At 37.3% G+C, this 14,011-nt stretch overlaps 1 protein-coding gene across 2 annotated transcripts in view; it reads right to left on the bottom strand.

Annotated features, from left to right (window-relative positions):
- The window catches only part of HSF2 (heat shock transcription factor 2), a 33,692-nt gene extending 20,019 nt beyond the window's left edge, over window positions 1-13,673 (bottom strand). Inside the window, exons 1-3 of one of the 2 annotated variants that reach the window (XM_036249012.1) lie at window positions 13,404-13,673; window positions 824-932; window positions 536-663 (exon numbers count right to left, since the gene is read on the bottom strand). In XM_036249012.1, the coding sequence (XP_036104905.1) occupies window positions 536-663; window positions 824-932; window positions 13,404-13,496 (330 nt within the window). In that variant the 5' untranslated portion in view covers window positions 13,497-13,673. The remainder of the gene's footprint in view (window positions 1-535; window positions 664-823; window positions 933-13,403) is intronic. The other variant, XM_036249011.1, reaches the window with a different exon arrangement.
- Window positions 13,674-14,011: the final 338 nt, after the last annotated feature.

Raw genomic sequence — 14,011 nt, 5'->3', positions numbered from 1 at the left:
CATTCCACATTTAATTAAATTTATGTAGTAATAGCTTCATGCTTGACCATTTTCTTTCATGATCTACTACCCCCTCCCCTCCAAAAACCGTTTTGTGGATTTAGTAAAAATATCTTGTTTCAGCAAAAAAAATTAATTCAAAAATGTATTGTTAAATGTGTATTATATGAAAGGAACTTAATTCTGGGCATTCGAATTAAGCAGTGAACTACATAAAACACCCTCCAGGGAGCTTACATTCTAGCAGAAGCTTACATTTTTTTAAGCTATCCCAATATGAATGACTCCTCACCATTAGTCAGACTATAACCATTTTCCTTCCCTTTAAAGGTATTTGAGCCCTCAGTATAGTTCAGCACCAGGAAAAAAAATAGGGGGAAATAATTAAAACTTTATTAAGTCTAAGTCATTCCAACAAAGAACAAAGAATACCAATGTATTCTATACATTCTTAATTTCAACATTGAAATATAAGTCTTGACCAAATGAATAACATGGTAATGCCTGAATTAAAATCATGTTAACAACAGCTCACCTTCCTTTTAATGTTCTCCAACAAGTCATCTTGGCCTTGTTTGAAGTAAGGATGCTGAAATTCAACAGGACCATCTCGTTCCTGCTTTACAATTCCAGAGTCAATATGCACTACTTTACGGAAACCATCTGAAAAAGATTCAAAATTTAGATGATTAAAGTAGAGGAAAGTAAAAAATTAATAGTGCTTCTATGCAGTATATTTTCCTCTTTATCATCCTAATGGGAAAAAAATGATTTAATCAGTGGCTGATGACAATACTTCAGATAAACTGCTGTCCATACTCACACATATTCAGTTGCCTCACAAAGCTTGCCATGTTATTGTGCTTGAAGTATTTGGGAAGAATTTCTTTTGCAAATCTTTGTTCATCCAAAACCAGAAAACTTTGACCATTCTGAAAAAATAAAAAAGTCAGTTAGTTAACTGTGTCATCTTCTGACACTAGATGGTATATATGAATTCCCAAATTGGGCAATCCTTTTATGATAACCTCAGACCAATAGTTTATATCATTAATGGCACAAGAAACAAACTTCAATTAAGTGACAAACTGCAATTAAGCTCTTTTATGTCAACTTCAAAAGCTTAGGAGTATATCTCAAACCAAAACCTGCATCATACTCCATGATAAAATATTAGAAAAGTTTCCATTAAATTAGAAACTAGAAAAATACAGTATGTAGACAGCATAATTATGCAATATTGTGTTAAAGCCAACACAATTAAACAAAAATAAGATAAATGTGAGGGAAGTATTATCATTTTGCAATACACATCATTATATCTTTGTACAGTTGAAAACTAAAATAATTTAGTAAAATACCGGGTTACTAAGTAATATTTAAAGTTACCAGCATTCATCCATACAAAAAATAAATAAATAAATAAATAATTTGAGACTTACTAGAAAAATACAGCAATCAAAACGGCATGGTACTAGCATAGAGACAGACCAACAGAACTGAATAGAGAGCCCAAAAATAAATTCTTACATATATAGGCAAAGGACTTTTGATAAGGGTGCCAAGACCATTTAATGAGGAAAGGAGTCTTTTCAACAAATGATGCTGGGAAAACTGAATACTAACATGCAAAAGAATGAAGTTTGAACCCTTATCTTACATTATATACAAAAATTAGCTCAAATGTATGAAACACCTAAACTTATAAAAATTTTAGAAGAAACCTTAAGGAGAAGCTTCATGACTGGATTTGGCAATGATTCTTTTGGATAACACCAAAAGTACAGGCAACAAAAGCAAAAATTTAAAAAATGGGGTTACCTCAGACATAAACACATTTGTGTAAAGAACACTATCAGAAGAGTGAAAAGGCAGCCCACAAAATCAGAGATAATATTTGGAACTTATATATCTTATAAGGGGTTAATATCCCTAATATATAAGGACTCCTACAACTCAATAATGGCAAAAACAAACAACCTGATTAGTAATGGGCAAAGAACTTGAATAAACATTTTCCCAAAGATATACATATGCCAATAAACACATGAAAATATGCCTAAAATCATTAATCATTAGGGAAATGAAAACCAAAACCATAATATACTACTTTGTAGAATGGTCATTACTAAAACACACACGTGGGGAGGGGGAGCAAAACAGAAAATATGTGTTGGTGAGGATGTAGAAAAATTAGAATCCCTGTGCATTGCTGGTGGAAAGGTAAAATTGTGCAGCCACGGTGGAAAACAGTATAGTGATTCCTCAAAAAACTGAACACAGAATTACCATAATATTCCATTTCTATGTATATACTCAAAAGAACTGAGAGCAGAGATTCGAAAGGATATTTGTACACCCATGTTCACAGTAGTATTAATCACAGTAGCCGAAAGGTGGAAGCAACCCAAATGTCTACTGACAGATAAGTGGATAAAGAAAATATGGTATATACATACAATAGAATATTATCTATCCTTAAAGAGGAAGAAAATTGAGATAGGTTACAACATGGATGAACCTTGAAGACATTATGCTAAGTGAAATAAACTAGTCACAAAGGACAAATCCTGTATGATTCTACTTTTATGAGGTATTTAGAATAGCTGAATTCATAGATATAGTAGTCATTAAGCTAGGAGGAAGGAGGGAATTAGATGTTATTGTCTACTGAGTATGAAGTTTCAGTTTGGAAAGATGAAAAACATTTTAGACATGGATGGTAGAGATGGTTGCATAACAATATGAATGTACTTAATGGCAGTGAACTATATACTTAAAAGTAGTTTGCCCTGGACAAGTGGTTCATTTGGTTGGAGCACTGTACCATACACCAAAAGTTTGCAGGTTCAATTCCCTGTCAAGGTACATAGCTAGGTTGCTGGTTTGATCCCCGGATGGGGCATGTAGAGGGGACAACCAATCACTGTTTCTTTCCTCTTTCTCTTTCTAAAAAGCAATAAAAACATATCCTAGGGTGAGGATTTAAAAGATGGCTAATACTATGTTATAAATATATATATACACACACATACACACACACACACACATATATATATATAACATAAACACACATACATATACATATTAATGATTTTAGAGAGAGAGGAAGGGGGGAGAGAGAGAGAGACATCGATGAGAGAGAACATTGATGAGAGAGAACATCGACTGGCCGCCTCCTGCATGTCCCCCATTGGGGATCAAGCCCACAACCTGGGCATATGCCCTGACTGGGAATCGAATCGGTGACCTCTTGGTGATGGGTCGACACTCAACCACTGAGCCACAGCAACCAGGCCCATGTTATGTATATTTTATCACAACAAAATTAAAACTAAAATGGAATGAAAAATTCCAATAACAGAAAAGTGTCAAGTATCTAAAAATAAAATTTAAAAATATACAACACCTTTCAGAAAACACTAAACTACTGATGGACAAACACACGGTTGTAAAACTGTCCATTTTCCTTAACTAATACATTAAATTATCTTTCAGTCACACACACAAAAAAAGAAAAAAATCTTGGAGGCAGGGTAAAGAGCTGCTAACACAAGGAAATACTAAGTACTGAAGTTCATTGTAAAAATAATTATTTAACAGTAGGCAAGAAAATACTAAAAATAATGGGGAGAGAGGTGTTCATCTTATCTTACACAGATGGTAGAATCATAGTACTTACAAAAGTTTGGTATTAAAGAAAGGATAGACTAGAAAAGACAGAATAAGCAAATCTATCTGAGAATTTAATAAAGAATAAGCATGGGTAGCATTCAAATCAGAGGATAAAATCAAAAGGGAAAAGGATTCATTAGTAAACTTTCCATTTGGAAGGAAAAAACAAAAGCTCAATGCTAATTCACTGCTACCTCACTCTTTACAACCAAGTTTTTGGAAGCAGGACATACATAATAAACCTAGAAGCCATACAGGTAAAAAGTAATAAATTTATTCATGGAGACTGCTCCCTGTATCTCCAGATTCCTCTATTTTTTAAATTTATTTTATTTTTTAAAACTAAAGTTGTATATAGTTAAGTCATACAACATGATTTGATATATATATATATACACACAGTGAAATGACTACTGGTCAAGCTAATTAACATATCATCTACATCAAACTAAAAAGCTTCTGCATAGCAAAGGAATCAAGAAAATAAAATAAGCCAACAAAATGAGAGAAGGTATTTGCAATGATATATCTGATAAAGGATTAAGACCCAAAACATATAGGTAGAGCATACACATCAACAGTAGAAAACAAACAACAACAAACCAACAACAACAACACAATTAAAAAATGGGCAAAGGACCTAAACAGACATTTCTCCCAAAAAGACATACAAATAGCTAACAGGTATATGAAAAGGTGCTAAACATTACGGACATGCAAATCAAAACCAAAATGAGGTATCACCTCACACTTGTTAAGATGGTTAATTATTAAAACCTAAAGGTTAATGGGCTGGTAAGGATGTGGAAGAAAGGGAACCCTTGTACACTGTTGGTGGGAATATACAATGGTATAGCCATTATAGAAAACAGTATGAAGCTTCCTCAAAAAATAAATAAAACTACAATATGATTCAGCAACCCCCTCCTTCGGGGTATATACCTAAAGGAAATGGAATCAGTATCTCAAAGAGATATCTGCACTCCCATGTTCGTTCCAGCACTATTCACAGTAGCCAAGATAGAGAAACATCCTAAGTGTCCATCCACTGGCAAATTGGATTAAAATATGATTGTGTGTGTAGCACTTAGTTTCATTCATAACTGAATGTAGAGCAAAACAAATTATTTTCACTTATTAGATTGACAAAATTTAAAAAGTTTGATAAGTAGTGTTGATTATTAGCTAATAACTTACAAATGCATACATTTTTTCCTATCTTCAAAGGATTTCCCCTCTACTTTAATTCCCTCCCAATCTACCCAACCCATTTGTCTTTTCCTTCACTGCAAAATGTAACAAACAGATATTTTAATTCTCTTTCTCCAATTCAGGACCAATTACTAACTTTCACTAAAAATTGGTTTGTCTCCCTCACTCTACTAAACCTGTTTTTTCTAAAATGTCAAATGCCAAATTCAATGCCCTTTTCATTCCTGATCATCCTACACCTCTTTGTGTCATTTCATTTGGCATTATTGATAATCCCCTTTAAATGTTACTCTTGGCTTTGAAACTATACACTATTGGCTCTCCTATTTCTTAGATTTCCCTTCAACTGCCTTCCACTACCAAGAAGTAGTGTATTTTTGGTTTCTATCCTTGATCATAGCACCTAATACACTCTTTCCTTAGGCAATCTCATGCACACCAGTATATCTAATTACTAATTTTATTGTGTGTGATGATTATCACATCTACACCTCTGCCCCTGAATATCTGAAATTTCACACTTGGATTTCCTATTGTCAACATTTTTGCACAATGCTCTTTAACTCACTATGTTCTCACCCTATTGTCTATTGCAAACCTATTTCTTCCTATCCTCCAAAGTCAAGTTTATCCTGTATCCTCCATCCTAGCATGCCTCACTCCCCTTTAAGTTACCCAATATAGTTGGACAAAATTAAAACTCTCAGTTAGCACTTAACAGATAAATATTAAAAATGTTCCCTTTTAAACATAAGGAAAAGGGATCCCATGATCACTGACTGCTTCTATCTGACACTCTTACTGAGGTCTTAGCCACTGCAAAAGAAAACAAATCGAAGGTATAAGTTTCTAAAAGAATGAACAAAATTGTCATTTATAGATGTTATTGAAGTACACTTAAAAGAACCCAAGTCAGTACAATGATTAGCTCACTGGTATATTATCAATATACAAATGGTACTTGTATTTCTAAGTCACAATAAGTTAGAAAAATATTTTTAACCAAAGGATACCACTTACAAAATACCTAGGAAGAAATCTAACAAAGATGTGTAAAACATAATTGCCCAAAATTACAAAACTATATTAATAAAATGAATAGAAATATGCCTTTTTCATGGGAATAGTCAGCAATGTAAAGGCATCTATGTATCTAATCTGATTTATAGGTTAAATGCAATTCCAATAAAAACCCCAATAGTATTTTAATAGAACTTGAAAAAACATATATGGAAGCTCAAAGACCAATAATAGTTAGGGCACTTCTGAAGAATAAGTTGCCCTCCCAAACGCAAGATTTTTTATAAAGCTATGATAATTAAGACATGTGATAAGGGCATGTGACATGTGAATGTCTGATGGAACAGAACAGAGAACCTAGAAACAAAACCACAATATATAATTTTGCTATAAGACAGAAGTAGCAATGCGTATTTCTGAAGAAAGAATTCTTGAAACTATTCAATAAATATTAAAAATAATGAACTGGACCCTCATATGACACAAAGATCAATTCCAGATGATCGAGATATTAAATGTAAACCTTTAAAACTTACAGAACAGAATGTTTTCTCTTCCAAAACAGAAGGTAAGGGAAAACATTCTGAAGGGGAAAAAAAGCATAAATCACACACACACAAAATATTGAATTACACTAAATTATGAACTTCTGCTCATCAAAAAAAATGTCAAAATATAAGCCACAAAACTGAGAGAAGATATAGGCAGCACATATATCCAAATAATGAATATACAGAATATACAAGGAATCCCTACAGAAAATAAAAGATAAACCATCCAATAGAAAAATGATCAAATTATTCATGGAATAGGAAACATAAATGGTCCATAAATACGAAAAGATGTTTAAAATTAAAAGTAATCAGGGAATTATAAATTAAGACTTTGTTGAGATAACACTTGACATCCATTAGATTGGTAAAAATGATCAAATCAAATTTTAAAGATGTGTGTTAATGAAAAATCTCATATATGGCTAAGAGTATAAACTGGTTTGATCACTTTGGAAAACAATTTGAACTATCTTGAGATTGAACATTTCATACCCTATTTTCCAGCTATTCTACCCTTCAATGTAGGTGTGTATACCTTAGAAAAATTTTTGCTCATGTATTCCAGGAAAGGTGTACAAGAATATTCATAACAGCATATGACAGTGATCATCTTTTCTTGAACCATTTTCTTCCACTAACTTTTAAGACCTTAGTCCCTGTTTATCTTCTCTCATTGTTCCTTTTCAGTCTCTTCTGCTGGATTCTTCCTTCTCTTCATACCCTCTCAATGTTGGAATACCCTATCTTTCAGTTCCTTCTATCTTCATTTGTCTCCTTGGATGATTTCATCCAGTCCCATGGCTTTACCACTCACAAGCTCCAAACTATACCCTGAATGCCAGTCTTATATCCAAACATCCTATTCAACATTACCACATGGATGTCTTGGAGTGAAGTCATTCAGGCTATTCAGAAATATTCATTCTCATTCCTAACACTGCACTTTCCCATCTCTTTTAAAATTAGGTATGGCCAGCCCTGGCTGGGTGGCTCAGTTGGTTGGAATATTGTCCCATACACCAAAAGATGCACGTTCAACTCTCGATCAGGGCACATACCTAGGTTCATGTTTGATCCCCAGTCAGGGTGCATAAAGGAGATAACTGATCGATGTTTCTCTCTCTCTCTCTCTAAAAAGCAATAAAAAATATATCCTAGGATGAAGACTAAAATAAAAAAATTAGGTGTGGCTATATGAGTAAGTGTAGTCAATGAAAACGTAAGCAAAATAAAATAATTTTCAAATATTACTAGTAATCCATCTGTAATCTCCAAGTTAATATGGTCAAAGTTAATATGGCCCCACGTGCATTTCTCCAAATCTTCTCACACCTTACCAAATGGTGCCATCATTTATCCTGCTGCTCAAGCCAAATCTAATTCTTCTCTGTCCCTCCTCCAACTCCAGCCAATTTATCAGTAAGTTATGCAGCTTTGCCTTCAAAGTAGGTATCAAATCCGACTATTGACTGCTTTCACTGTTACTACCCTAGTCTCAGCCACACTATAATATTCAACACCATAGTGGAAAACTGTGATAATCTTCTAAATAGTTCCCTCATTTCCAATCTCCTCACCAAGTTGTAAGGCCCTATACCATCTGCTCCTGCCTATCTTTCTGACCTCACGTTCTCGAAAAACAGTCTAATTACATGGGCCTCTTCTAATCACATGAAAATGCCATGTTCAATGCTATTCCCCTTTGGTCCACCCTTTCTAATCATTCAGATCTTGTCTCATAAGTCAACTGTTCAGAGAAGCTTTCTTCATTACCTAAAATACCCACAACTCTGTCACTTTACATGCTAGTTAACAAATTATTGCTCCAAATTAATTCTTCCTTGTCTGCTCTGCAAACATGGAGCTGGTTCCCATAAATATCTTTCCTTTTCTCGTTGGCATGGTATTAAGCTTTGTCAATGGAAGATACTAGAGAGATATTAAAAAAGGAAAAGATTCTCCTTCCTGATTCCAGTGTGTCCTTAACAAGTTCCTTCAGGGAAGGCAGGTTCTCTAGCACCTAGCTCTTGCAGTGTATGAAGGTCAGTAGCACCACAAGGCTAGCAGCTTCCCAGGACACTCCCTCTCCCTGGGTTTCAAATTCAAGTATCTCTAACAAGACTTTTCCCCATGAACAGCTTTCTAGGCTACTCTAGACCAAGGGCTGATAAGCATTTTCTTAAAGAGCTAGACAGTAAATATTTTAAACTTATAGATCACAGGCTCATAACTCTGCTCTTGTATCAAGAAAGCAACTATACAGACAATATGTAATAAACTAAGCATGGCTATGTTCCAATTAAACTTTATTTGCAAAACAGATGGCAGCCTCAGGGCCATTGTCAACCTCTACCCTAAAGGTTATATTTCCCAGCAAATTCTGAAGGATGAATTTTCCATAAGTTCCACCAATGTGGCACCAGTAACTTCTTTACCATTCAGTGAGACACAGTCATTCTCTCTCCAACAAGGACAGTATCTTAAACTTGAGGAGAGGATTCTTTGGCACTCTATGTTAGCCCTAGCAGTGATGGCTGCTTCTTATAACTGCTATTCCTATATTTTAGAGTTTTCTTTACTCCAACACCTTAGCAATTCTATTAAACTTTTCTTGTTCAAAAAACTGACTTCTGTCTATTTGAACCCTAAATTGATACACTCTCTTTTTAATTTGCTTTATTTACTATTATATTTTTGTGTTTGCATACTTTTAAATTATCAGTATCCTTCACTAGAATGTAAAGCTCTATGAAGCCAGACACTATATTCAATACTGAATGAATTTCTAGTACTAACATACTCTCTGACCACAACAGAGTCACAAAAAATATTTGTGAGTGACTGAATAAATGAATTTGTGGTCATAGTAGAGCAAATTTTATTTTCAGAATTTCAACTCTTGGATTATATCAAATGAAGAGATGAATGGCTCTTGGTTATTTCTGCTCTCTCAAACACAAACCTCGTTCACACATATCATTCTGTGTCTCCACTTATGGTATTCCTTCAGTCTCCACTCTAAAATTAGTAAATAACCTCTCTGAGTGCAAACATTCCACCTTACCGCTATTTAGATCTGTGAGGCTCAAGCAATACAACCCAGAACTCGCCCTAGACACTTTACAAGGGTGAATTCGGTGGGAGAAATGGGTTGTTTCTATTTATGCCTTACCCATAAATGTTGACAAGCTTCTGAAGAGTAGTAACAGTTGTTACTGCTCAAATCGGTCCTCTTGGTTAAAAACATCTAAAAACTCTTACTAATATCTAATACTTCAGCCCCATTACTTTAAAATGTTTTTTTAGAATAAAATTTGAATTTCTTTTAACAACCAGTCCACAACTTCTTAATGTTCAACAACCATTCCTTTTGAATCTTGAGCTCATTCTCTCATGTGCATACAAACTAAAAACACTTATTAATGAATCAACTTTTCTGTAGGCCCATCTGAGATGGATTTCTGCCACACTTATGGCCTTTCATGTTTTCAGGTGGGAATACTGTAATAACTCAATGACTGCTGAGAAGTTCAAAACGATCCCGAAACACAGAGGTTTAAGAGTTTACAGAACAAACTTATCCAAGAAAGTTAGACAAAGTCTGTTTTTGCACTCTTTCCATCATATTTTCAGATTTGTCTCTGCTGATTTGAGAGGGAATATGGAAATACAGAATACCAAAGGACACAAATGGTAGATACAAGGTCTTCAGTAGAAATCACTTCGTGGTCTTCTCAAGCAATCTGAAGAACAGAGACAAAGGTAATAACACTGGCAAAACAATGATTTTCCTTTTTTTTTTTTTTCCCTTTTTTTATACTGCTTCACTTCAACATACACGAGTATCAAATAGCAGCAGTGGTAAAGGCTGTTTCTCACTATCAATGGCAAGAACTTCCATTCAACTCCCACAACCTCATCTCTGAGTATCAAGTTTCCTCAGTTGCTTCCAAGTTAAACCTGTGTCCTCTGTTTAGGACTCTTTTACAATTGAAACAGCTTTAGGTTGTCCAATATTACTATCTGCCCTTGATTCAGTAATAGACTATGTACCAGAGCCAAAATAGCTACACAAAGTTTTGAAGTCACAGGAACTGAAAGAACAAAAAGAGTAAAAAGAAACTTCCATGAAGAGATTATGGGAAAAATAAAACATGTACAATATGTTTTACACTCTGGATATAAATATATTTCTATTATTTGAATCAATAATACACTTAGTATAATTTTGATTGCTAAGAATACATTTCTATAATTGAGAATGGAGATATTTTATTTTTAATTTTTGTCATATTACAAGTTTCAAAGGAAACTAAAGTTTTATATTTTTAGGAATATTAAGCCAAGCTTTTCAAACTATAGTTGGTAGGAATTTTCTCCCCTTGCTTACACTCAAGCTAGAGGAGTAAATTATTTTCCCTTGGGAGGTGGGGGGGGTGGGGCTACCTTCCCAAACATCAGCTGCTTCTATAAGGTCTTAATATGATTTTCACTGAAACAGTATAAATGCTAAATTACCTCAACAAAAGTTCTGCAAAACAAGTTTGAGGGAAACCAGAAAGAACTTTCAAAAATAGTAACTTTTTTTCAAAAAATAGCAACTTCAAAAAGACTAGAGTAACTTATTTTTGTTTTCCCACCTAACATCATTGTTTGTTGCAAGTTTTACCTCTCATTGTCACTGCTTTTGGAAAAATCTGTGGCAGAGATAACTTCCCTAAACCACTAAGCTTTAGCCCTAGACAATATTAATCAAGAACTGTCCACTGACTTGTAAAGAGGTAACACTTTGGTAACTAAATATTGTGCCAACTGGTATTAAGTGTAGTGGTATTGCAGGAACACTGATCTAGAAGGTCAGAAAACCGTGTTAGATTCCCACCTCAAATAATGGCTAGCTTTGTAATTATGAATAACTAATCTAACCTAAGACTCAAATCCTCATCCACACAATGATAAGGCTAAACTAGATGATTTCTAAGATTCTTTTCAAGCATTATTCTATCTTTATTATTCTTACTACTCTCATATATTTCAAAAATTTCATTGATTCATCAAACATTTATTAAGTACCTACTGTGACCTTGGTATAAATATTATCCCTGCCCTCACTGAATTTATATTTTAATCATCCCATTATGTATTAGAAAATGTGTTTAAACTTTGCCTTAATAATGGGATAAACAAGAATCATTTTAAGTTGTTTATTTACCTTAGAATTCATAAAATGATGCATTTATGGATTAGTATGAAACTCTCCACATTTGATACTGTTCATAAAACAAGAATGTTATTAAAATATTTTGGCTGAGAATTTATTAGACCTGCCACCAACATAATGCTCTTTAATTAAAACCAATTATCAATATATTTATGTGTCATTTTTAGGCAATAAAAACAAGAAGGCCCATGCAAGCCAAAAGGAATAAGGTCAGCTTGGGGGGGGGGGGGGGCCTCAGTCCAATCTCCAACATGAATACAAGGCTGAGTAACAGCAGGCTGTGCTGATCCATCCTTGTCAACTTTTAATCCTTCTGACTGATGAAAGCATGAGACATCTGTTTATTTTTAAGTATATGCAGGCAGCTGGCTTCCCTATTTTCACCTTTCTTTGTACAACGGTACAGAATTCATCAAATGCTTAATACCACCCAGCTGATGATACCAACCTTCAAGAAAATTAAGTCCTAGAAGGAAAATAAGAAAATGAACAAGTAACAGTAATGTAAGGCAGACTATGGTGTTACAGTAGTCAAAACTTCAAGTACTCAACACAGTGCTCCCTGTTACACAAAAGTACGTAATAAAACAGAGCTATGGAAAGGCACAGAAAAGAACGAACGAACGAGGGGAGACCCCCTTCACTCATCAGTTAACAGGTGCCAGGTACTGTGCAGGTAGTTTTCACTGCTTGTCCAGAGCACGAAACAAGAACAGATCCCAAAGAGATGACCATCTACAAAAGGGGAAATCCACCCCTCTTCACAAAAACGATTCCAACAGCCCGAGAGTGAATTCTAACGCAACACACAGTTCAGATAAAAACGATTCTGCTTAAAATCTTTGTCTGGTAGGTGGCAAGGATCTCGGCTCACCGAGGCCACCCATTCATTGCACCAACGTTGACGCACAGGCCAGACAAGGTAAGGAGCTTGACTAAGGTCATCCCTGCTTAGTGGCAGAGTTGGGATCAAACCAACAATCAAGGCATTTCATCTGCTCTCTGAAGCAACTGTTAGCGAAATTTAGTGATTCATTTCAGCTCCTCACTAAGTTACTGAACTGTTAAAATAATCATAAATATCCGTTTACACAAATGGCTCGGAGCCTCCACATGGTAATGTGCTATTTTCTACATAATACTTTAAAACCCAGTAACAAGCAGTAACCCGCTCTGGAACATCAGCCTGCTCCCGCCTGCTGTCCTCATAAAGAGGGAAGGCGCGGCGTGCGTGGTTTAGTGGGGACCAGGTCGGTGAGGCCGATTTCTCGGGTAAACCTGGCGTGGGGGCCCGGCCCGCTGCCGGCTCTCCACCCGCGAGCCCGGCGGGAGGACCGAGGATGAGTGCGCAGTAACGTGGCCCCCTCCCCCGCGGCTCACCCGCCGCTCCCGCTCTGCCCCGCCGGTTCCGAACGCCGACCCCGCGGAACCGTTACGAGGCCTCCCAGGCCGCGGCGCCCCGCGCGGGCCGCCCCTCCCCCACCGCGGCCTGGGCGCGCGGCGCCGACCAGGACCCCGCAGCTCCCCGCAACTCCCCCAGCGAACAGTAATACTAGGGGGCCCCCGCGAGGCCGAACGCCGAGGCCCGCGCCGCCTCGCCACCCCACGGGCCTCGCACAGGGCGTCGAGCCACAGGCCGCGAGGGACAACCCCGCGGGAGAGCGCGAGAGAAGAGGCGGTTAGTCAGGGGGGTTCGGAGGCCGCCGTACCCTGGCCCGTACCTGGCTCCAAGTGATAAACTCGTTGGTGTGGGCTTCCTCCACAAGCGTCCACAGCTTGCTGAGGAAAGCTGGCACGTTCGAACTCTGCTTCATTGTTAACGAGGCGCAGGGATTCCAGATTCTACACCCGAACGCAACAGTGGCGTTGGCGGCGACGGCAGCTGCTCCCCGAGAACGCCCACAACGCAGGCGCAGCAGCTCCCGAGCCCCGCCCCCCAGCCTCGCCAGGCGCGCAGCGAGGAGGGGAGGCCCCCAGGCCGCACGTGATGGACAAGTCTCTGCGCTCCTCCCCTACGCACTGGTCCCGCGCCCGTCTCGTTCTCGGCCAATCCCGGGCGCCGACCACACGACAGAGAAAAGCGATTGGACACTACGGGCGAGGAGGAGAATAAGAGCAGAAGGGGGCGCTGCCTTCTCATTCGCCTTTTATACCAGAGCCTTCACTGTAGCGGACCTTTGGCTTAGGGACCGTGTTTAGCCGGTTCACGTGGGAACAGTTTTGGGTTCCTGGGCCGTGGCTGAGAAGCTACGAAAAGTCCTCACAAGCCTGAGTCATAAGTCTGGCAGGCATGTATGGTTTGCGCCAGTTAGCAGGAAAGAGTATAATT

The sequence above is a fragment of the Molossus molossus genome, unplaced genomic scaffold (assembly GCF_014108415.1).
Source record: "Molossus molossus isolate mMolMol1 unplaced genomic scaffold, mMolMol1.p scaffold_m16_p_8, whole genome shotgun sequence".
Classification (NCBI taxonomy): Eukaryota; Metazoa; Chordata; class Mammalia; order Chiroptera; family Molossidae; genus Molossus; species Molossus molossus.
This window is presented reverse-complemented; position numbering and strand designations above follow the sequence as displayed.